At 36.2% G+C, this 26,171-nt stretch overlaps 1 protein-coding gene across 1 annotated transcript in view; it reads right to left on the bottom strand.

Annotated features, from left to right (window-relative positions):
- Positions 1-26,171, bottom strand: part of EYS (eyes shut homolog) — a 706,806-nt gene that overhangs the window by 97,480 nt on the left and 583,155 nt on the right. The window contains exons 38-39 of the mRNA XM_015621104.2: positions 10,476-10,584; positions 7,431-7,651 (exon numbers count right to left, since the gene is read on the bottom strand). Coding sequence (XP_015476590.1) covers positions 7,431-7,651; positions 10,476-10,584 — 330 coding nt within the window. The remainder of the gene's footprint in view (positions 1-7,430; positions 7,652-10,475; positions 10,585-26,171) is intronic.

Below are 26,171 nucleotides of genomic sequence, written 5' to 3'. Positions count from 1 at the left end.
CCCTGCTGCAGCCTGAGGCCATTTTCTCTAGTTCTGTCATTTATTACTTGGGAGAAGAGGGAAACACTCACCTTGTCATGACCTACTTTCAGGTTGTTGTAGATACAGAATGATAAGGTCCCCACTGAGACTAATTTTCTCCAGGCTGGACAACTCCACCTCCACTGCCCTCCTCTGCACACACTTCAGCACCTCAGAGTCTTTCTTATAATGAGGGCTCAAAACTCAACACAGGATTTGAGGTGTGGCCTCAGCAGTGCCCAGTACAGGGGGACAATCCCTGCCCTGCTCCTGCTGGCCACACTGCTGCTGATAAAGGCCAGGATGCCACTGCCTTCCTGGCCACCTGGGCACACGCTGGCTCATGTTCAGCTGCTGTTGAACAACATGCCCAGGGCTTTTCTGCTGGGCAGCTTTCCAGCCACTCTGCTCCAAGTCTGGAGCTCTGCATGGGGGTGTTGTGACCCAAGTGCAGGACCTGACTCTTGGTGTTATTGAACCTCACACAGTTTGCCTCAGCCCACAGATCCAGCCTGTCCAGGTGCCTCAACACAGACTTCCTGACTTCAGCAGATCAACACTCCCATCCAGCTTGAAGCTGTCTGAATCTACTGAGGGTACTCATGAGCCCCTCATCCAGATCATCAATACAGATATTAAACTGGGCCCAACACTGAGTCTTGGGGAATCTCACCAGTGACCGGCTGACAAATGGGTGTAACCCCAATCACCACCACTCTCTGAGCCTGGGTCCTCAGAAAAACATATACTGAAAGGATTATCTATGTGGAATTTTGGAAAACCATTGGTACAATGAATATGACACTCTACTAGTTTTTCATACATCTACAACAGGATATATCTTGTAGCAACCAGTCTGAGCTCTGCTATTTGTCAGGATTTGTAGTGAAATGAAATTCTTGCTAAAAACCTGCACACTACTCCTCCAATTGGAGAAATTTGTATGAATAGTGTTGAGTATCTCTATTTATGCTTAAACATCTCACTTGCCTTGGAAAAACTGTTCAATTACTTTTGCTGCTATATTGTATTTTAAAGCTTAAAGTAGATACCCCTTCTGGAATTAAAGCTATCAGAAATTCTGATTAGGTTGTGTTGCAATTCACAGAAATAATGCTACATAGAATTTCTAGGCATTCAGTCAAAAACATTCTGAGATGACTGGGATAATAATGGTATTTACCGGTATTTCGATACTCACACTAAAATTTTAGCAATGGTAGCTTCTCTGATTTAAGTAAAATTCAATAGGAATGATATATACCATGGTGTGTAAAAAATTCTGTGCACAGCTTGCACATTATCTAAAGAGTCAGGAATTTGAAGCCCTATTTATTTTAGATGCTTGATGTTCTTACATGCACTGTTTTTAGTGTGCCACTTTTCACACAAATCGAATACTAAATCTGTGGATCTGAGAGCATAAAAAATTGATTTTCCCACAAACATTTTTAATAGAATCACCACAATACTGCCTAAATTAAAAGCAGAATGCTTTATGGTCTGAATATCAATTTTCTAACTTGCTTATTTTGATTATTTTTCAATTGCCAGAATTTGTTATTGCAACAATATTTCTAAGATAAAATTCTGTTCTGAAGTACACAAATTCTGAAGAGAGTACCTCATTTTAATCATTAGTAAAGAAGCTCCATATTTTAAAAATGCTTATTTAAAAAGAACAAATGCTCAAGGCTAGTATATCCAATAAAATTAATGATTTTATTTTTTGGTATGTCCCTATATATTATCATCATAAAATTTCTTGATGTCATACAGATGTTTTGTTTAAAATCTAAAACATCATCACTTAATGCTGTCAGTGGAATGGAACATGACTTTAATTTCTTTGTCAAATCTCTCTTTCATACTACTATAATCTGAGCAATACAATGCCCAATAAATTAAATCTGATAAAATGGGAATCTGTTTCTGATGCCAAGAGTTAATCACACCTTGTTGAAAAAGTCTTGAAACAGATATCCTAACAAAACTGTAGATTAGAACAATTTATTGTCTAATCTTCAAGGGCTAGAAGGCATTAAATTTTAGTTTTCTGTTCTGATTTAAGTAAAAAGAATGTAGGAGAAATGCAGATTTTATTCAGAATAAAATTGTGCAGTTTTTGCATGGAACTTAAACCAAATGAATTCCTTCTACCAGAAAGGTTATTCTAGGTAAATGAATTCTCTATCTGTTAATACTTAGTGCTAGGAAAATTTGAAATTAAATTTTCTCTTTTGCTTATTTGCTTATTTCGTATGGGAATATGATGCAACAAACACACATCCAACAGGATTTTTGGCCACTATGGAACCATCTTTCGTCCTCCTCAAGTATGATTTTTTTTTCTTAATAAGAATGGCACTAAGTTTTCCACAGATCATGAGGAATCTAAAAGGACGAACAATCTCTCTTCCAGAAAAAGAAAACAGCTTGGAAATAAATTTAAATTAATTTTTTTCTTCTCCAAAATCAAATTTGAAGCAAGCAATGGAAAAGCAATAGATTCCCAATTGTGAATCTCTTTCATAAGTACCATACTCCCACTATAATATTTAATCTCATTAAAAGAACAGGACCCCAAAAAATCAAGTCCCCAAAGTACTCTTCCTAAATAATGGTGTGTGTAAGCATAAATCATCATAATCATCAATCATCATCATCATCACAGCAACATCAGTTTCTGGAGTAAAATGTGAGCACCTTTGATATTGAGAGGAAAATTCCTTTCCCTTTGAAAGGAAAGAGGTCATCTTTATAAGAATCAGGACTGTGTAAGGGCATTTGTTGCAAATTCTGAAAAGTTGTGAGAACAAAACACTCCCATCTGAAAATTTTCTTCATTTTCTTCAGAGAAAATCCATGAGCAATTCTAAAAATGTAGCCTGCAATGCTCTTGCTAATTTTGGAGAAATACTTCAGTGTTCCTTAGTTTGAAAATGGACACTTATTCTAGGGTAACTATTTTATCTTTAGGTCAAGAAACACACAAAAGCAGATTTTGCAAGCTGGAAGCAGACTGCAGCTCTGTGTTAGACATGTGAGAAAAGAATTAATAAACTTATACAAGCTTATATTTAGATTAATACCTTCAGCTGAAACCTGCCATAACATGTAGTTTTGGCTTATGGGCACAAGCAAGCATAAATGCATTGTTGGAACATGACTGGGAATGGATCACCAGGACTAACCTTTGAAATGAGATGTAAAAAAGGTTGAAAATAACATTTTAGTGTTTCCAAGGCCTACAGTTTAAGCTCTTTCTTTTTTCCCTTATAAATACACATTTGTAATTTCTCATTCTACTGTTTAATTAATATTCAGGATATGTACTAAAAGGACACCGCAAAATTTATTAATTCACTTCATCTGGTCTCCTCAGCATCTACATCAGAAGATAGTCTATCATTTAACCAAGTTCAACACAATTCATAAAATATCTTGGACTTACAAGCTAACCTAACCTTGAACTCATGAGCTTTTTTTTTCTAAAAGACATTCAAAGTGTTATCAGATGAACTTTAGAAAAGAGTTTGGATAGAAATGCACATTTAGTGATCTGTTCTTAGTGGCTTAAGGGGAATTGCATGATTTACCAGAATGCAGAAAACAGACAATTTCTGAAGTATGTCTTAAAAATAGTGTTTTTCTATTTATGGCTAAAAAGGTACTATTTGAATGAGACCTACATGTCTAGGAAGGTATCTCTTACATTGCCAGGAGAGGGAAATTGAAAATTTAAGTTCCTCATATATTTTTGTTGATTACAGCAGACATGGCAGTCGAAATCTGAAGATAAGTGTCTCTCTATTGAAATTTATTGCTAATTGAGTTTGATTTTTCAGTCTTGGTTAATTGATTAACATTAATGGACCCATCTGCTGCATCGATACATGGGGAATAACAACAGCAAGAATAAGCACTGTGAGAATAGTGTGAGACACTGCAAACATGATTGTTTGTGGGAGCAATTAACTTTGAGATTGTACTCTACACTATAAAAGCTAAGTTTGTGTCTGTTTACATTTTTTGAGTCTTTATACAATTTAAAACAAATGCATTAATCAACTGCTACTAGTGTAGTGGCTGACATAATTGTCAAATCATTGGTGAGGTAATTTTGTGAGTTTATTTCCCACACACAGATGTGTCTTCTTAATTAACACTAAGCTTGGTTTGCAACATCTGGCTTATAAGATCAGCAGGCCACACAGAATATTAAGAGCTTCCTAGGTTAATCTTTCCATGCCTATTTCAAACACATCCAATTTGTGTTGGAAATTTGTGTGATTTGAGCTTTGAAATCTGCAGAACTATGTGGCATCAAACTCTTAAATTTACTGAATAGTTGTCATTTTTTTCCCCTTTGAAATTAACAAGTCTCTGGAATTCTACATTAGTATAAGTGCAGTAAAAGAGCTAGGGAATTTGAAAAAGTGCTTTTTAAAGGAGTAGAGTATTTACACAGAAGACGGTTTTGGTTTTTAATCTAATACATAATGACTGTATAAATTAAAAGTTTAGGTTTCTACTGAAGCATTCATCGGACACAACATATGTTTAAATACTTTTGAAACTAATGTTTTTTGTTCTATTGTGCAGGCTTTGGCTGGGATAAAGTTAATATTGTACACAATAGCTGGCTGGCATGGGGTTGTGTTTTACATCTTCACTGAACACTGGCTGGATAACAGTCAGGACCTTTCTGCTCCTCACCCATCACACCAGGGCAGAGGCTGGGGCAGCACAAGGAGTTGGAAGGTGACACAGTCAGGACAGCTGACCCCAGCTGACCCCAGTGAGATCCCAAACCATGGGCATCATGCTCAGCGTATCAAGCAGGGAATAAGAAAGAGGAACTGGGGCACATTTTGGGTTACATTGTCTCCCTTCCTAAGTCACCACTACATATGCTGAAGCTCTGTTGTTCTGTCACCATTGCCCTACCTAGACAATTTAGGGCTGTGTATGGTCCTTGTTCCCCTATCTGAGCTTGATCCTGGACCACCACCAGTGGACTGGTGTCCCAGTCCTGCCTCAGCATGTCACTATAACCAGGGATATCCCCAATGCCCAAAGGCTGGGTCTGTCCTGATGCCCCACCTGCTCCCAATCCCTGTCCTGACAAGCCCTAGGGGAGCACCTGATGTAACCAATGGCCAGAACACAGGGTCAGCTGCATCCTGAAGTTTTGTGTCTGCAAACTAGGTACATTCTAATCCCTGCCTTCTACTGAAATTACAAAGATTTTTTTTTTCCTTTCAAATAAATTTCTTTTGCATAATCATTGTAATTAATAGGCTGAAGTATTTTTGTATTCTGATGATGAGACAAGGCAAGTAAATTTCTTTTAAGAACAACTGTAAAAAACATTTCTTAAAAACTGCACCAGCAATATGCATTGATAAACTCCAGTCTTCCTTAAAAAACATGCCAGAGATATTTGCTATGTTCTTTGCTTCATGATCTTTCAGTACAAACCCACTAATCAGCTGCCAAACACCTGAAGAATAAAATGCAATGAAAAATACATTTATTTTCTTCTTGCCACTAAGCAGTACAATTAAAACACTTGGCAAAAATCTTGCTATGACATTAAATAGTCCCCTCATCACTCATGTGTGAATCCCATCAGGTCCCCTGGATATATGTCCAGTTGATTTAAAAGTTCCCTAATCTGATGCTCATCTGCCTTTCTTCAGACTTTCTCCTACAGGAGATGAATAGGATTCCTGGAGCCCAGTTATCAATACAGAAAAGGCAAAGAAGGCAATTCAATCTTTCCTGAATCCTTTGTCACCAGTTTTTCCCCATTCACCATCAAGCCTACATTTTCCTAGGTCTTCCTTTTGCTGCTGGTATTCTTGTACAAGCTTTTGGTTTTGCCCTGCACGTCCCTGCCAGATTAATCTCCAGATGGGCTTTGGCTTGTTCCATATCTATGTAGTTGGATTTTTTGTCTGTATTCTGCCCAGACCACCTGGCCATGCTTCTATCTCTTGTATACCTCCTTTTAATGTTTGAGTTTTGTCAGAAGTATCTTATTAATCTATTCTGGCTTGCTGACAGTTGATTTCCTGCTTATTAAGATGAATCATTCTTGGGTTTGGAGGAGGTGATCCCTGAAAATAAGTTGGCTGTTGTAGAAAATCATGAAAACCGTGCTACTGCAAAGCCACTTATCCCTGGTTTGCACATGCTCAGACTTCCATGACGCCTCTGGACAGAAAAGAAGTGACCTATTTCAAAACAAAAGCATTTCTGAAAAGGGCCCAGGCCAGCAGTTGGAAAGCAGAAAGGCAGGAAACAAATCCAATCGTCATGAATTATTCAGGACACAAATTCAAATGAAACAGTATTCCATAATGGCAGCTGACAGGCCAAGCAGTAGAATGAGAGATACAGCAAAGACCAAGAGAGAAAAAACAGGTTCATTACTCCAAAGTACACACTCATTTTCACCAGACTGGTAGGAAAATTGTGTTTTCATAAAACAGCTTTGCTTTCATTTGTGCTCTAGTCACACAGGACCTAGAGATTAAAGACCTGTTTGGTGTTTGTGTGTTTGCATCAATCAAGAGAGGCAGAGAAGTCCCTCAAATTTTTTTCAAGATCTTCTTAATTTAAGAAACTCAGAATGGTCCAGAATATCAAAAGAACCTTAGACTGTTCTTTTCAGCATTTGTCTTGAAGTGAACTACAAGTTTTTTAAAATTTGGCATCTACTTCACAAATTCTATAATTTCTAAACAGAAATGTGTTTCCAAATGCTGAGTTCCTAAGATAATGATCAAGTTCTATGGCTTAAAAAGTTACTGTGCTCCGACTGAACCATCATTCAACTGAACCATCATCCTTTGTTCTTTTAACTCATGTCTCTTTCAGACTCCTCTTTCAGCATGGTGCACCTTAACTTTCAAAGGCTCTTTGACAATGCCTTTTCACATATACTGAAGGTGAACCAGAAAGTCACTTGCTAGTGTTTTCATAGCATGATGATGAACATTTGCACCCAGGAACACACCATGAAGATGTGTGAGGGTACATGACTAAGTAAGATATGGAGTTGTTCTATGTAGGCAGAAGAATGAAATCTTATGTGCCTTCTCTCCAAACTGTCTGTACAAAGGTTCACATATAGTCTTGTACCAGTATTGAGCTGGTTGGTTGTAAAGGAATTCTGGCTTCAACAAAATATATAGCCAGTGTGGACGGTGCCATTATATTTTATATCACTTTTCATGCAAGAAAATAAAGTATAACATCTCTTTGTCTGGAATGAAGATGTCGCATTTTCTATTTGAAATTATCAGGACAAAATATTGGTGATTATTTCATTACAGAGAAAATTATAGTAATTTTTCATCACGAATGAATGATAAAATGGGTAAAGAAATACGTCTTACCTAGTGCAGGTTCCACCATTGTGACATGGATGATAATCACATATTGGAACATTGCAATTCTCAACATTCCTTCCATCAAGAGCCTCGTCTATGATGAACAACTCTTTGTGGTTAACTTGAAAATCCCTAATGCATCCTTTATAGCCATATATCTGCCCAGCACATTGATGAACCTCCTCACGAGCAGGAACGTTTCCAAGGAAAATTGATCCAAAGGTGACCTGCAGAAACAAAATGAGGTTCATCAGAAAAAAATGTGATTTCTGGTGTTTTTGTAAACAATGAAAGAATAATAGATACTGATAAAGGAAATAATAATTTCTTGAAGATGGCAAAAACCTCTGATACTTTCTGAAACGATTGTTTCAAAAAATGTTATTCTCTAATTTTTTTTAATAATCCTTACAAAGAGGATGGTTTAATGTGTTTTCATATTTTCAAATACATAAGAGATAAAACACAAATTGTAATTCCCAGTCTTAACCACAGTGAACATGATAAGTTTTTAACATAGCTGCCCTCATCCTATGAGTTGTACATTCATGGCTGAAGTTCACTGCAGGAACACAGGAAAAGCTGTAGACTTGAAGATATTTCCTTTAGGACCTGGGACCTATGGGACCCCAAGATAAGGGGAATACAGAAAAAAGACTTTAGTTTTTCTATGAATGGCAGAAAACAGACTGCTATACTGAAGCCCAAGGGGAAAAGCAAAAGGAAATTTTCAAATTTTCAAAAGCCTAGAGCATCCTTATAAAGGTGCAAAGAAACAACCACAACTTTCTCACACAGGGTCTAACCAAATCATATTAGTGTTCACTATGGTAATTCCTCTATTGCCTGACCTAGGATTCAAGCCCTTAATCATCATATATAAAGGATCTGTGACTCATTTAACACTCTGAATTCCACTCCTTAAGCTAATTCCTGACTTTCTGGAATTCTGACATGGGACTTCATCATTCCTAAGTTTATTTGCTAAGTGCCTGCCAATTCTTAGGAATTGAAAAAAACCCCAATAGTTTTATCACACAGTGATGCACCTATTTGTACAATACCATTATTCCAGAAAGAGGGTGACACCTAGCCCATTCAAGTCAAGCAGGAATAAACCAATGGAATCAGAAATATATCACAGCATATGTAAAACATGTGAAGGTGTAATTTACAGTGAAGAGGCCCTTCACTATCATATTCAGATGCCTGTAAAGAAGCAGAAACAGGAGGAAAACATCCCATTGATTTATTTGGAATTCACACACCCATACGGTTTTTGCTTTGTTGTTTCCACTATTGCTTTTGTCAGTCTTGGAGCTATGTTGCTGACAATTTCAAGTGAAATTTGGTGATACAATGAATGTGAATACTGCCAGATATTCTTCTACTTAGCGTCTTTCATTTTGAAGGAAAAAGAAAAACACCTACTTCTTTTAGAGCATGGATAAAATTAAATCAGATTTTTCATATCAAAGGAATTCAAAGACATTGGCTCTGCACTTGCTGAATTCATTTCAGATCACTTGACTTTATCTACCTTCAAACAAAGCTATGGAACACCACAGTGATAGAGAAGATTTGTAAGTAATGTTTGCAGACATTTTCTCTCTGCTTGTGAATCTCTTTCAGGAATTAAGAAAAGCTTTGGACTGCATTATAAAGTTTCTGTGATTAAGAACAGTGTTTTTAACACTCCCCTTGCAACACAATCTCCTTTATTATTTAGCTTATTTTACAGAAGCACTAACCTTGGGGGCATACCCCATGTATCACAGAGAAACTTCAGTAGGTTTTGCTTAGTTTCTAGCATCACTGGATTTTATCATAATGTATTTGATGTACAAGCTCATGTTACTACACCATAATACACATTCTTTCTATAAAGGTCCTGTTCTCAATTTAACTGACTTAACCAGAATATATTTTATGGAGGCACAAAGAAAGAATTCCAGTGAGTCTTGTTAATAACATAAAAGGCTTAATATAGCGTTATATCAATAACTTATACAACACTCATGTTTAACCTTTCAAATACTAATTTGAAAATATCCTTCTTCACTTTGAGACTGAGTGGTAAAAAAGGATTATCTTGGGCAATAATGGGAAGATATTCATTAGTCCTCTTAAAGATAAGAAATGTCTTTTTTTCTCACTTTGATTGTGTACTGTGTAAATAGAGGTTCTGGGAGATTAGGAGCAGATCTGTAAAGTGTAATAGTTAGTCATGAGGATTTGATATTCTTACTACATACCATGCAAGGGAAGAAATTCTGTTACAAACCAGCAGTGCATACTAGGAGATGCACATCAAGATTAGCATCTCTACAGATAACTGGCCAGTCTTCTAGTGAACAAACTTATAAAACAAGCTGTCAATCACAGTTCAGGTTCTTGACTAAAAATATTTTAAATGTTTCATGCAGAAATAATCTTGCAATGAGAGAATGCATAACAAAGACAATAAAATGAGGACAAAGAATAACTGAAAAATTCAAGATTTGGGAAAGGTGACCTCTTGTCCATTCAGAATGAGTCTTCTGGTATCAGTTTCAAAATGCATACAGTTGTTTTTCCAATATTATTCAGAAGCAAAGTCCTAGTAAAAATACTGATACCAGATTAAATCACTGATGATTCATAACTGTCCTCCTAGACAATGTGGCTTGCAATTAAAAAGTAACTAGAACTACTGCTTAATAATATCTGAATTATTTCTAATAACCCCTTGGCCTTAGGTAAATGACACTGCTAACATACATTTTTATAACTATCATAGCATCCATGTCCTTTTTATGGACTTTGTGCAGTAGGAATAGAATCTTCAGCCAAATAAAGTAAGAAATTAATGGATATGTTGTGGTTGCTGGATGTGAAAATACCTGTTAGAAAGAAACTAAGTACATATAATGATATCTGAAGAAGAATTACATTTCCTCCTTTAGAAGAAGTTAGAGTGTTAGAGTTATTCTCCTTTGAAAACAACTGTAGTGCATATGCTGATGAAATGTTCAAAGCAAACAGCTATTTTTTGATGTTTTGCAGACTCACCTGAGATACTCGATGCGAGAAGGAAAGCCTGTGCTGTACAGGAGGGTTTCTGTCTGCAGCCACTTCAATCATGCAGTAACCTTCAGGACTGCCCACAGGCAACATGTAGCTGTAGGGAAACAGAAGATCCCATTGCTGTTTATACTCTTGGTCACGGAGTACTCAAACCCCACACGGCAAAGGTAAGGTGAAAGAGATGGTCATACTTCCATAAAGGATGAAAATCTCTGGGCACTACTAATTCCAGTTTCATGGCTATTGAACTACCCAGGAACAAAAAGATGTAAGTTTCATCTACTAATGTCCCGCTTCTGTTTGCTTTCTTGACTAGTGTTTGAAATATATACTGAGAAAAAAAAAGAAAAAAAATCTTTAAATATTTAAGTGGGTATTGATAAATTTGAAGTGCTAACTGTGGTTGACATACAGTCTCTCTAGCACAGAGGACTGTTGGACAAGTGGCATCAATGTTGAATGATGCTGAACAGCCTGGGCTGAAATTTCCTTTTCCTGACCTACAGGGGGAACAGAAATGGAATAAGATATGAAAGGCTGCATACCTCTGAGCAGAAAAATTACACTGTGATGTAGTTATCACTACTTGTAAAGTCTGTTAGAGCAAACTCTGGTATTGAGCCTCAGAGATAAAGAAGAATGTAAAGTTAAAGTAAACTAACCTTAAAGTAAATACTAGTGAATGTTTAATAACTGAATTCTTCAGTTTCTTTCTGTGATGAGATCTGATAAAATGCTATCAATATTATCAGCAAAAAAAATTCAATTTAAAAAAGAATGATTTTCAAAAACACTGGTTTTATATTTAGAAAGGAAATTTACATAAACATTATTGCAGAAAATGCAGAATAGGGCAATAGTTGTTGACAGATTCTTAAAAACAGATCTCTTCTGTTTCTGTAGAAATGCTTTCAAATTCAATTTTCATGTGCTGTAAAAGAGAATGTGATTGGGAAGCATGTTAAGGTTTACTGACTACATGTACTCTGCATAGGAAACTCTGCTCAGCAAAGTCAACCTAATTGGGTTTCTGGGGTATGGCTTCTAACAAAAACAATGTTGCATATTTTATATAATATTTCACAAATGTTACACAACCAACTTTAAAAATGTTTCTGAAAAAAAATTAATGTATTTATATGGATTGTCAAATTTTCCATTTCTTTTAGCTGGATAAATGGTAAAGGACAATAACAGGAATCTCATAAATTTTTTTTTTGTTCGGATAGATGAATTTTTATGTTAGGCCGTACACATATGAAAGGGTTAAAATATTTTAAAGCCCACTACAATCTGTACACTAGAAGCACACATTTCTAATCATAGAAATTACTTCAGCATTGGCAAGGACAAATTTACTCCTGGAGAAAACACATCAAGATGTACCATAGTCTCAAATGGTACCTTTTTATATATCACTGTCTGGTTGGTTGTATGCAGCTGCCATGGCATGATTATTCCAGGTTATGCCTTGAGCTTTGTGTCTCTGCTCCTGTGTCTAAAGTCTTACTATTTCATCCTCCTGTCTGGAGACTCATTATGAAATTTAGAGTCTCAGTTTTCACCTCTGAAGTTGCTGGGAACATTGTATTGACATAAATGGATATAGTATTGTGCCCCTAATGATATTTATAAATTCACTGCAGTGCAGTGATTTCTGTGTGAGCAGCACAAAACCAGTGTTTACTAACTCATCTTAAGGCAGCACATCCACATCAGCAGCTGATGCTCACATATTAATAAATCCCACCTTTCTAATGGTTACTGCTGGTTCACAGCTAAATCAGTCAATACTAATTCATTGACTTTTCACTGTACTCCAATGCATGGGGTTGAAATGTGCTAAATTAGTTCTACCTTGTAAGTATGTAACATTTATTTTTGAATCCTTCTTTAAAAGTCTGAGATATTTGAATAGCATTTTCTATTATCACCTTCTAAAATATGATCTAGACCCCTAGACTATTCAAATGATTTTGAAAAATGTTTATTTTTATTTCTAATTTTAGGTTAAAAGGAGCCATGTTGTCAAGGTATTTTGAACTGCATTCCTTCTTGAAAAGTCTAAAGTTAGCATAATATTTTGATTTTGAATACAGGGAGCCAGAAGCAGTGCCTGCTGTTTTGAAGACCATCTGATTTGCACAATTTCATTATAAATTATGAATTCAGTAAACAAAAGTTTCTCCTTATTAAACAATGTGTATATTGACAGATAGCCAGTGATGTTCTTTTTAGGTACTTGAAATAAGGACAGTTTTGGAGAAAATACTTCCACTATTGTGTTTTCCAACCAATTTTTGAAATGTAAAATATTCTTTGAATTTGATTTATTATTCCTACTCATATTTCAGCTGCTGGAAATTATCTCAGTAAATCAGAGTGTCTAAAGTTAAGTTTCTCAGATAATAGAAAATCAGCTCATTTAAGATTCTGTCTTGCGGGGGGGAAAAAAACCTCATAGCCTTGATACTTTGTACTCTGAGTGGATACTGTAGTAGAGACCTAACATAGCAAAGCCTGCCCTCTCCCCCTGCCTTGTCCCTGATTTTCAGAAAGATTTCTGAAGTCTGAATATTTCTTTTTCTAAATAACTTCTTATATCACATATTACAATGGTCCAGCCCACAAAGAACAAAAGTCTAAGTGAAGTGGCAAAGTTAATTAAAAAGAATGCTCATCTAATGAAAAATAAAATAACAGTGAGGTCTGTGTCAGTGTGACCATCTTCAAGCAATTAGCCATCCATTTAGCATTGTAAACTTCCATTGCAAATGCCTGGTGTACACACATTCTCACTGCTTTGCACACATAATTTCTATTGTTTTGATCCTTTACCAGAGGAAAAATGTGGAAGATTAAACACAGGTGCAACTAAAATAAGCCTTAAAGGCTGCTTGATACTGACAAGTTCTTTACTTTTGATAAGTTCTTTATTTTTGGTCTTTATTTAGACAAGGCCAAGTATCATAATTTCATTTAGATAATAACACAGTCATCCCTACTCAGGCATGTCTGGTAATCCATTCTACCTTTAAATAAATATGTGAGAAAAAAAGAAAATCCAAATAAAATCCCTCAGCATCCATAAACAGCAGCTTATTATACAGCGATTTTTATCTTAAGATCTTAACTTCACAAAGGATATAGATGTGTTTTACTTTTTTTTTTTAATATGCAGCAATGAAATCTCAAAGAGTGGAACAGAATTGTTTGATGTCAGCCAATAGATTAGTGACTGAGTTGTGAGAATAAAACCACAGGATACAAGCAGACACCTACTGCCCTGTATTCTGGAGTGCATGTTAGGAATGCACACCATGCTACTGCTCTTTTCTTCAGCATTTGCTACCTTCTCTGTAAAGATTTGCAATGCATTAATACTTGAAATTTCTCTCTGTCTTGTCATAGGATGGAAAAACTCATTTGAAATGTGAACAAAATGGATATGTTTCATGCTTACATTACCACAAAATTAGGACTGTTTGAATTTGCTAGATTACTTAAATATGCCTAGAATAGCTTTTAGAAAGAGACAGAGTATGGAAAATTACAGTCCAAAAGAAGATTTCTTAGAAAATTATAAACATATGAGAAAATGGCAATTAAACCATAAATGCTGTCTCAGTCTTTATTATAGCTTTTAAACCCAGAAAGTGCTATAACATGGACACATGCAAAATATAATCACATTAGTTTTTTGAAACAATGGAACAAAGAAGGGACTTGAAATATTCTGTCACAGAAATTACCTGAACTAAAGTACCGTTCATGTTTCTCTATAACCTAGTTATAGATTTCTTATAATCTATGTTTAAATCTGTCTTAATCTTGCAATTGAATAAATGCAGTTGTATCCACACACTTCATAGAAGATTGAAATCCATTATCCGCATTAGAAAAGAGAAAATGAAACTGATGATTTATTCTCTTGACATTTTTTCTTTATTTTTCCAATTAACCTCATATTATGAGATACTGACCTCACATTAAGAACACCTGAGATGAAAGTGGCTAATCACTGACATCTTTAAATTTTGAAGTATTTTTAGTTCAGTGGTGCTTTTTCACTCGTTTAGATGCTGAAGGCATTTCAGTCCATCTGCCTCGCATCTCAGTGGCATATTCCGGCTGCATTTAAAGCCAGCATATTTTTCTCTCCAGAGACAGTGACAGGAGAGAATGCAATACGATTCCTATTGCAGGATAATTCTGTCAGGCACCAGAATTGTGATTCATGAACATCACACTCATAACGATATAAAAAGGATTCACAGGGAAGTAAAGAATTGGGTGTGCGAGGAGTAGTTATGGGAAATGTGTATATGTGGAGGACATATGGGCACAGTAATCTGAACAGGTCTGGAGCCATGTGAAGCCCAACCTGTTCCTGGAGATGCTAAGATAGGCCTGATGAATTCAAGCATTTATTGCCATAAATTTGAAATGAGATGTTCAGCCTTCTTATTTGCTCTTGGCTTAAAAAATCATGATTTTTTCATAGTTGCTGTTGATTTTATATAAAGTTAAAAACCAGAATTACAATGGATTTACTATTATTTTTTTACAAAAGACTCAAATCTCAACCGGTGCAAAACAGTATAACAGAATACTGTGTCATTACTGGTTGCATGTTGATTAATTGTGTGCATAAACACTGGATTTCTAACAAAGTGCAGTGTGTACCTCACACACCCAGGATACAATTGTGGATATTAGGTATTGGATTACTTTAGGTCTGGAACTAATAGTTGAAGAACTCTTCTTAAGACAGCTAAGATTGGGGCACCTCTAAATCAAATGTTACCTGGTATGATCTTGCACAAGTAGCTAAGCTAAGCTAAGTTTTAGCTTAAATAATCATAGACTACTTCTCCAGCTGGAAATAAAAACACTGTTTCTTCTTTCAAGCTAGTCACCAGATGGCACTAAAGGAGCACAGCAAGAAAGCATGAACGCAAAATCCCTACTAATGTCTCTTCTAACAATTGGAAAGTCTGACTTAAGATCTAATTGATAGCATGATTGCTTCAGCTTCCAGTTATATCAAGGGAAACATAGTAAAGTATCTTAAACTGATTACATATTTGACCATATGGATGAGAATAGGTCCAGAGACTGGAACTTCTGGAAGAGTTACGACTGCTTTCATGCATTATAACTATGCAATGTAATCACGTGAAAATGGTGCATTCATGATTATGTAAATATACTTAGGAAAATTTAGTTTATAGCAATTATATTTTTTATATAATGCTGAAGGTGCAGCCATATTTCTAACAGATTAAGGAGAGCAAAATTAAAGTGTCATATCAATAGGTATAAATTACGCAGGTATTATAAAGAGAACCTTTGTTTTTATCCAAGCTAAATAATCATGGTGAGACTGTTTCTGACCATAGACCTCACACTGCTAACAGACCAGGGTTCCTGGTCTTCTGAAAAATTATTAGAAATTAGTTACACCACTGTCCATTTCATAATGACACAATTAGAGGACTACATTTAGAACTACTTGCTATTTTTCTCCCTACAATCTGAAAAACATTAGCCCAGCTTAACAGTTCAACATAGGAAAAAAATCCTCACAAAAATTCCTTTCCTAAAAAAAGTATTGATATTAAAGACATAAAATAAAAGTGTCCTGCAAAACACTGAAACAGTGGCTTCATTTACAGCCTTGATTAACCAGAGCAGTTGTCAAGGGAACACCTAACCAACTGTCAAGTAATACAGGAGATTTTTCAAGCACAGTGATTTTACTTTTGACTGAGCATATTCAATTCACAAGCGTGAAAATCTGTATTGTGCCTTGCAGTTTTAATAATCTCTTCATACTTTTCCAAAATTCTTGCACTTCCTACCTTTGTCCCCATAAAAATATATTTCTAAAAATTCCATTGCTTTAAAAAACCATGCCTTCACTTCCAAAATATTAACTTCAGCATACTTCTTTCACTGAAATGTTGGCATTTTTCTTTATCATCTTCTATTTCAGGAAGGTCAAATTTTGGTATTTCTTACCAACTTCAATTGCAACTCTCAGAAGTGACAATTATAAAAATGAATGCTGCATTTTATGTCTGACATTTTATTTGAAATCAATGAAATATATTTCATAACCTACAGCAATTCAACATCAATTCTCAGGTTTTTTAGTTGCTGCAAACTGACAAAATAGTAAAAGTGTACAGAGAGGGAAAGAGAAAAGGAGACCAAGGAGAAAAGTAGATTGAAATGGAAGATGAAAAACCTCAAATTACTTGGACTCTTAAAGTCTTGCAGGAGTCCCTTGATGGCCCATTCTTTAGGAAAAATAAAACAAACCACACACAGAAAGAGGTGTGTGAACTTTGGGAATGCATTAGGGAGTGGTAAACTCCCAGCTGACCCTGCACTGTTTTGAAATTTGCTGCTCCAGCTGTATGCACAATGAGGGTCCAACTCTGGACTCTCACGGGACTCATCCCAGAGCACTGAAAGGTGTAGCCAGTGTCATCACAGGGCCTCTCTTCATTATTTGTCAATGATCTTGGGAGTCTGGAGAAGTCCCAGTTGTCTGGAAGCTGGAAAAAATCGTTCGAGTCAAAAAGGGAAAGAAAGAAGTCCCTGTTAATTACAGGCCTGTCAGTCTCACTTCAGTGCCTGATAAAAGTATGGAGGAGATTATTCTGGGAATCATTGTAAAATATCTGAAAGATAACACCCTCATTGGCCGCAGATAACATGGGTTCATGAGGGGAAAGTTTTTCTTAACCAACTTAATCTCCTTTTAGCACTAGGTCAGCCATCTAGCTGACCAAAAAAAGACAGTGGTGCATTTGGATTACAGCAAAGTTTTCTGTATTATTTCCCAGAGTATTCTCCTGGATAAAATGTACAGAGCAGAGAGAAGTCCATAAGACATTGACTGAGCAGTTGGCTCAGAGGGGTATTAAATGGAGTTGCATCAGGCTGGCAGCCAGTTGCCAGTGGGCTCCTCAGGGCTCACTTTTAGGGCCAGTGTTCTTCAATGTTTTTATAAAAGATCTGGACACAGAAATTAAATGTACATTTAAGTGAATTTGCTGATGACATTAAACTAGGAGGAGCTGTGGACTCCTTCAGGAACAGAGAAACCTTGCGGAGAGATCTGGATAGACCAGAGAGCTGGGCAAGCACCAACCACATGAAATTCAGCAAGAGCAAGTGCCAGAGTCTTCACCTGGAATAGATAATTGTGGTTATACAAACAAACTGGGAGATGAGAGGCTGGAGATCCACTCTGTAAAAGAGAAATCTGAGGGTTTGAGTTCATGGATATGAGCCACCAGTGTACCCTGGCAGCCAAAGGGGATAACTTGGAGTGCATTAGGCATAGCATCATCAGCCAGCTGAGGGATGTGATTATCTCACTCTACACTGTAGCACAGCAGAGATGTCTCAAGTACTGCATGCAGTTTTGGGGGTCTCAGTAAAAGATGGATATACAGCTATTACAGTGTGCCCAAAGGAGGATGACTAAGATGGTGAAAGGCCTCAGCAGTAAGACTTAAAATGAATGTCTGAGGTCACCTGGTTTGTTCATCTCGGAGAAAAGAAAGCTGAGGCATGACTTTGTTCTCCAGGAGAGCAGTATAAGGGGAGATCCTGATCTCTCTCTCATGACCAGCAACACGACATAAGGAAATGGAATGGCCTGAGCTGCATCAAGGGAAGTTTAGACTGAACATTAGGAAAAGTTACTTCACTGAGAGGGTGATCAGTCACTGGAACAGGTTTCCCAGGAAAGTGGTCATGGCACCAAAGTGTCAGAGTTCAAGGAGCATCTGGATGATGCTCTTAAGTGTGTGGCTTAATTTTAAGTAGTTTTGTAAGGAGCAGGGATTTGGAATCAATAATCCTTAGGGGTCCCTTCCAATTTAAGAAAGTCAAACAGTATCTTTGTATCACAGAATCATGGATTGAACTGGGTTGGAAATGAAAAAGATCATCTAAATCTAACCTCACTGCCATGACCCTTCCAGTAGACCAGGTTGCTCAAGGCTCATTCAACCTGGCCTTGAACACTGCTACAGATGGGACATCCATGAATTGTCTGGACATCCTCTTCCAGTGCCTCACCACTCTCATAGTGAAAAATCTTTATACTGTACCTAATTTACACCTGGCCTCTTTCAGTTTGAAGCCATTCCCCCTTGTCCTTTCACTACATGTACTTATAAAAAAGACCCTCTTTTCTCTTTTTGCCATGGGGTTACTAGTAGAATTGAAGAAAATAAGAAAAACAATTACCCTTTACCTTGCCAAATACTACCTACTTTGCACAGAAGATGAAATTTCTTTGCTTAATATTGGAATATGGTTTTTTTCATACATTATACAGAATCTAAAAAAAACCCAAAAACTCAATGTTTTTGTATAAGCATATTAGTAGCTGAAAATGGCAATACCTACATTAGGTGAAACAGATACTGTTTATTATTTTTAGGTTCAACTTAGCTTGGTTTATGCTTCATTTACTCCAGCTCTGCTAGTCCAACAGTCAAGTTTATGATCCTTTAGTAGTCTGGCTAATGGGACTCTTTCTAATGCATATATTGCCAAGCATACTACAGGCAGCATACACCCAAGGATCATTTATTTCAATGGAATGCTTTTCTTCAACATATATATTTTATGAATCATGACTTTAAAGACATGTGTTCCCAGACTGGATCTTTAAAGGAAAGTATAAATTCTGCTTTCAAGCCTATCTTTGAAATTCCATTGACTTCACAGGGACTTCACTGGTGTGAACACAATACATCACTGTGCTGTGATGGCCAGCTGATAGACTGTGACACCTCCATTTCACACATGCAAGTATGGGAATAACACAAAGATACTGGAATAATTAGTGCTAACACTTAAGCAGAGTTTGGAAGTTACAACAAAATTGAATTTTTATCATAATCATTACCATAGTCATTACTGTTACTCATGATCATAACAGTATTGGAAGAATAGATTGTTACAAAATTGATCCTGGCAGTATGCACGCAGTCCTACAAAAACCTTATGTTCTAATCTGAGATTCAGGACACGTTTATACATAGAAGAATACAGAATATATATTGTACTTGTTTTTATGTCTATTGGATCATAAGGCTTGATAGCCCATTTTGTGGCCTTTTTTCTGTTAGATGAATTCATTGAGATTTCTCTGCTGATAAATACCCTGTGTTTCTAAACCCAGTAATCCACTTTCAAGACTGAATGAAGTTGCTTTCTCCTGTTTCTGACTGCATTGCCTCAGGTTCATATACCAACTGGGTATTGGCTGCACCTGAAAATGGCTGTTTAATTTTCATTAGAGCTACCTTTACCTTCTCTTTGAGTCTACATTATATCAAAGACTTCTACTCTTCTATTCTTTTTCACTCCAGAGATGAACACTCCTTAGGGAAGGTGCTTGTGGTCTTTTGCACAGCTCATTCTTATGCTGCATTCTGGTTTCTCTAATTCACTGAATTTTAATATAGATGTAATTGCATTCAAGAAATTTTATTAAAAATTACATAATGTCAGAAAAGAAAGTTGGTCTTCCTCTTCCAGTAAAAATCCTCCAGCTAAAGCTTATGCAACAACTAATACAAAATATGTAAGACATGAAAATTCAACTATAATCTTCACTGAAACAATATGCTGGTGTGAATAGAGTAAAACCCTTTTTATGAAGAGTCATTAGATAGCAAGTTTTGGCCCATTCTTCCCTTAAATGGAGATTAAATAATTTCAGCAAAGAAAATGACAATACTGACCTATTATCTCAAAAGTCATGTACATTTCTCTCTGAAAATGGGAAAAAATTGTCTAGGGATAATAGGTGATACTAGGGAATTAATTTAGAAAAAGCCAAAATAGTCACCAAGTACAGTGATGCAATATTACAATGATGAAGACTGGAAGAAGTTGGAAGATTTCTGCTAAATAATAAAATTTGATTGCATGGAACATGTGAACTTTAAAAGAGGACCCTAAAAAGTACCACCTCAGAGGTCTTTTAGTCTCAAGTGAAACATGACTCTCTGACCACTACCAAGAATTTTCTTCTCTTGAAGTACAAGATCCCTTGGAGATAGAGTGATTTTAAACACACTGAAAAGGAGCCTTGGGTCATGTTTCTGTTTTCAGAAAACATTAATATCTGTAGAAATGGAGTATAACTCCATATAACAAATATTCAGTATTACCTCCTGGTGAGAAAACTAAACCACAGTTGGTGAACAATTAAACCACAGCTGTATATCTGGCAAAATGTGAAAAGAGCTCTTCGTAAAACTCCAGATTTTGAGACCTGTCTACATTGTTGCTTTGGTATCACATCTTAAGAGTACTTTATGCCATTTATCTACATACCAGGTAACTGAATCTCAGGCATATGAACAGATTGTGGCTATGATTTACAAAGTTTGAAGAAGATATACATCTACACATATATTTCTGACAACAACCAACGTTTTAAATTTTTTCTTATGTGTACACAACTTATAATTCCCTAGTATCACCTATTATCCGTAGCATAAGTTGTGCTTTTTAGAATGGTCAAACCAGAACAAAGAGAAGAATAAAGGAAAATAAAATATCCAAACCACCATAATTTGGGGAGGGTAAGCTCCCCTCAAGACATTAAGAAAAAAGGTAAAATCAAACAAATGCTGAGGGTTCAATTATCCTAACACCTCACCAAGAAAATGCTACCAAAAACATTGAAAAAGTGCTTGAAGAGAGACACAGTAGGTGGTCTTCAAATTATGTCTCCCCTTCCCCAAAGATGGCTATCACTCCCAGCAGCAGAGGGACCTTTCTGGAGCTAGCAACAGTTTGGTATTGCACTAGAGCATAGGAATTAATTATTATGTTTAACCATCTTCAGATACAGTCTTCCATTTATTGCCTTACATAAGTCTGTTCCTATGAATGAAAATTAGGAAGCTGTTTGACATGTGAATAAAGTGCTATCAATGCAGGGCTGTACAGATAATTGCAATATTACAATGATCTCCTGTTGAGGATCTTTTCTTACCTATTACAGACAGAAGAAATACAATGATCAGTAACATACATTACTTCTACCAGGCAGCACTAATTAATTTTCTTTTGCATACTCTGATGGTCTAAAATGAACTGTTACCTCCCCTTTACATGGGAAAACTAAGAGAAAAATAGGTTAAGCAATGTGGTTAATGAGTAATGATTCTCCAATTTGAACACCAAGAGAAGGAACAATTTATATTCCTAGTACAGGAAATCCTGGGTAGACTGGAGAGTAAAGACCTTCTATTGCTAACTACTGCAAACCCTGAGTTTGTGGCTGCCATATTTGTTAATACTCAGAACCAAGAGACATCCTATTGTGTTTCAGTTTTACATATATAAGTATCAATTAAAAAAAAAAAAGTATTTTGCTTTCAGACTCTTTAAGGCTCATGTCTTCTAATCCTTTGTAACATTAAGCCTTTGGACCTTGGAGCTACTGTCACATTTCTCAAGCTATGACTTCGGCAAACTTTATGTGCCAGCTTCTCATAGTGATATTCTAACAGCCTGTTCTCGGTACCTTCTAGTGGCATTCTCAGAAGCATCCCAGTAGTAAAAAAGGAACAGACAGACACTTACTCTCTTATAATTCAACAACAACTGCTGGAACAACTATATCCTCTACTCAGCTTTTCTATAATGAATATATGAATGCCTAATTCAATTGAATTACATTAAGATCAATTGAAAATATGGCAAGACAAGGTGAGTCAGGACATACATAGCTAAAGGTAGCTTCTTAAAACAGGATATTTACTTCTCCACTGTATTGCTTAAGAATTGAAGGTACAAACATGTTATTGCCAAAGAAAAAAAATCTATTTATGACAAGAATTATCACTAATGTATCTGATCTTTCTTATTAAGCCCTAACACCAGTTAAGTGAGTTATCTCTGCACCTCCAGTCCTCACCAACCTTCTGTCTCTCCTTTTGACACCATCAGTAAGAAAGAAGGCCTTGTCATTACAGTCCCTTCAGGCCTACTTTAGTATAGGTAAGAATAACTGATTTTTTAAAGAAATTAGTTGCCAAAAGTGCTGGGCATGTTGCAAATCTACTTTCACAAAGCAGGAACAACTCAACTAAAGTCAATAATACAAGGCAGATGCAGTAAATAACACTCCCACTCACCAGACTTAAGATTTATTAATTTGTGAAGCCTAATGGCCACACAATGTAACCAGCTCATTGCATTTAAAAAAAAAAAGTTTTTTGACAGATAGTTATTTCTTTGAACACACAAAGGAACAGAACAGAGCAGATTTCTGATTTCAGAATACATGCATAGATACAGAATTGCACAGAACTTGTCTGTTCAACAGAACTACTGTTGTCATCTAAACTGATTAAAGTTCTCTACTCATCTTTATCTGGACTAGACTCATTAAATGTTTTGTTGCAGTCTGCTTTTGATAACACATGTGCTGTGTTTTCCCCCATTAGAATGCAAACATGAGCTTTAGAACTGCTCTGTCAAAGATATTAAGTTTCTCATCATAATTTCATGTGTATTTTGTACTTGAACCTGTGTAAATCAAAGCATCCAACATGAACAGCTCAGAAAATTTTGTTAAGCTATAACCATTTTTTTAAAAATGGAGATTGCTTTATGGTGGTATGTTTATATACATTTTAGCTGATATCTTAAACATACAGGATTATGATGCTTATTGCCTATTTGAATATCAAAATGCAAAATATTGATTATAATGTCATTTGGATGTGCTTCAGCAGAACCTAAATAGCCAGATGTATATCTCCTAGTGTATTACAAATGTCTCCCCTACTTTTTTAATTCACTTTGTTTAGTGATAGATTTGAGCTGAAATATATTATTTAGAAAATAAATACTGCACAAGATTTGTGAATATTAACTGCAAAAAAGAAAAGCAAGGTAAATATAATACAGTTTGTTTGTATGTGTAAATGTATGTTCACAGGCCATGTTCTAGGACTTTTTTTGGTTTTTTTAAACAAGATAAATTACTTTCATCAGATTGTAGAAACAAAAAAGTATGAGGTGCTCATGGAAAAAAATCCAATCTTGTTTGATGTGAAATGTGGCACATTTCCTCATGGATAGTCAGAATGTTACATAGGCCTTTTAACAGGATTAAATTTTATGCATGAACATCATTCAAGAAGTTTTAGAAGTGTAAACAAACACAAGAACACCTGTTGCTGTGTATGTAAAGTCTGGTTTTGCTCACAGATGAGGTTCTTTATTTCTTGATTTTGATGTCAAATTTTCCACTTGTATATTATAAATAAAAATACACATATACTAAATTTGGAAATATTAGAAATTATTTTACTACCAAACTACCCTGTAATTAACTATTTCATTTCAGAGAGATGTTTGGTGTTATTAACCATGTAGATACTTTAGGTCAAGAGTCAAGCAGTGAAAAATGTATCCATTTATCAGAATTAACATTTCTAACTGACAAAAATTGACTTCAGATTAAGCTGTCTCCAATTAGCAACAAATTAAATCACTCACAACCAGGGTTTACCAGTTACCAGTTACATTCTCTTCCTTGTAGTGTTAGACCTAATGAAAACATTTTAAATCAGTATTTGCAGAGTGGTAATCCCTGCAGACAGGAGAGTTAGTGTTCATTATTCTGAAACTAATGAACTCCATAGAATGTATCCAGGCCTGTCCCACAGACTGTCCTGCTCCCTAGCAGCTTATACTTAATGCTGCAACTCACCACCTGAGAGTGTCTGGCAGCCCCTGCAGTCAACAGCAAAAATAAATAAATTTGTGGAATGGCCTGAATGAGCCTGAAGGACAGACAAGTTTTAGGTACTCTAACACCTTAGTGTCCTAACAGGGTGTTAAGAGCAGACACTCTTCTATTATGGCCCACCATAAAGCCAAAGTATACACGGATTCTACATTTCACGCTGAAGCACCAAACAGCCGGCTTAGAAGGGGCCACTGGAGGCTATCTGTTCCTACCTCCCTCCTGAAGCAGGGTCCCCTAGAGCACATTTCCTGTGTTTGTGTCTGGATAGCCTTTGAGTATCTGCAGAGAAAGAGACAATGCCCATTGTCTCCCTGGGCATTTGTTCCAGTGGTCAGTGACCCTCACAGCAAAGAAGCTCTTCCCCATGTCAGGTGGAACTTCCTGTGTTCTAGGTTCTGGTCATTGCCTCTTGGCTGTCTTCTGTATGTTTGTATTCATGATTATAGCTGGTCCCTTTGCAGCATTCCCTTACTAAACGTTATTTTATGGGGCTCGTTTGTGTGTTTGTTTTTACTGCAATAGATACAATAATACTGGACTCCAGAAAAATGGATGGCCACAGGATGACATCATGGATGTCTTTTAGTTTAGGGGATCCAATACTGATCAGTAGTTGAGTTCCATCAAACAGGTTGTAAAACAAGAAGTCCTGCTTTATAATGAAACAAAATCAAGAGTTGTCTTTCATTTCAGGTCACTCTTTCAAGTTTCAAACACCAAAATACCAAGAACAAACCAGGCTTATTAAAAAATGATCAAACTAAAAACACCAGCATATCCCAGCCTATATATCAGATAGTTGCAAGGTTTGCAGAAGAAAGTTGTCCTTCAAATTTAAACAGAAAAGGGAAAAAAGAATAATTTAAGATGATTGTGTACAGCAAAAAATGTGGTCAGAAGAGCATTCATGGGTGTATCCTTCAGACATGCCTTGAGGCAAAACCTAGGAGGTCATGCTGGAAGATTCTTTGACTCTTTTTCTCTGAAGGAACCAGTGAAAAACTTCATTATTTCCCTGGCTCACACTGAGCACTAAGGGGTGCCATGGGTAACTGACTTCTAGTTAGAAAATGCAATGCTGACTGAAAAGTTTTCTACCCATTTAGCTGATCTGGATATAAGGGTATTAGGCGAGCCTTGAAAGGAATGTTCTATCTGAATGGCAGTGTATTTTAGGAAACAGCTTTTCCTATCTAATAAAAGTTATTTTTAGAAATTATTTTAGTCTTCATCTATGCACCTCAGGACCTTGTAATTAATGATGAATTTTATAATAAAAAGATCTCTGTAAATATTGTATCACAGGGAAAAACTGAAGGAGGTGAACAGACTTGCCCAAGATGTTGTCTGAAAAATGGCAAATACATCAGGTAATGAGTGCAAGTTCTGCGATTGCCATGCTTTCATTGATCTTACCTGAAGTCACTAGAAATTAGGATGAATTAATCTAAACAGAAATTTCTTTTAAAGAACATACCCATTGCACTTATTAAATTGCAGCTGTCAAATATTTGCCTGTTTTCAGTCAATATTAAGTGTTTTGCTTAATGATGAACCTGGAAAACATTGCCTGCTATGCATCTGCCTCTCATTTGTGTGCCGGCAGGAGAGAGCTAGCAGGAAGATTTGGTGAGCTAAGTCAGCTAATTCTGTTTTTTCAAATAAAAAACCAAAAAACCAAAAAAAGAATCAAAAACCAAACAAAACCCCAAACAACAACAAAAACCCCCAACCAAACAAAACAAGTAAGCAAACAAACAGAAACCCCAAGCAAAATAGGCTACTGTTTGGTCAGGAAGGAATAAAAAACCCATACCCCTGTGCCTGACATATAAAAGGCAGGACACCTGCTGATGCTTCAA

The sequence above is a fragment of the Parus major genome, chromosome 3 (genome assembly GCF_001522545.3).
Source record: "Parus major isolate Abel chromosome 3, Parus_major1.1, whole genome shotgun sequence".
NCBI lineage: Eukaryota > Metazoa > Chordata > Aves > Passeriformes > Paridae > Parus > Parus major.
This window is presented reverse-complemented; position numbering and strand designations above follow the sequence as displayed.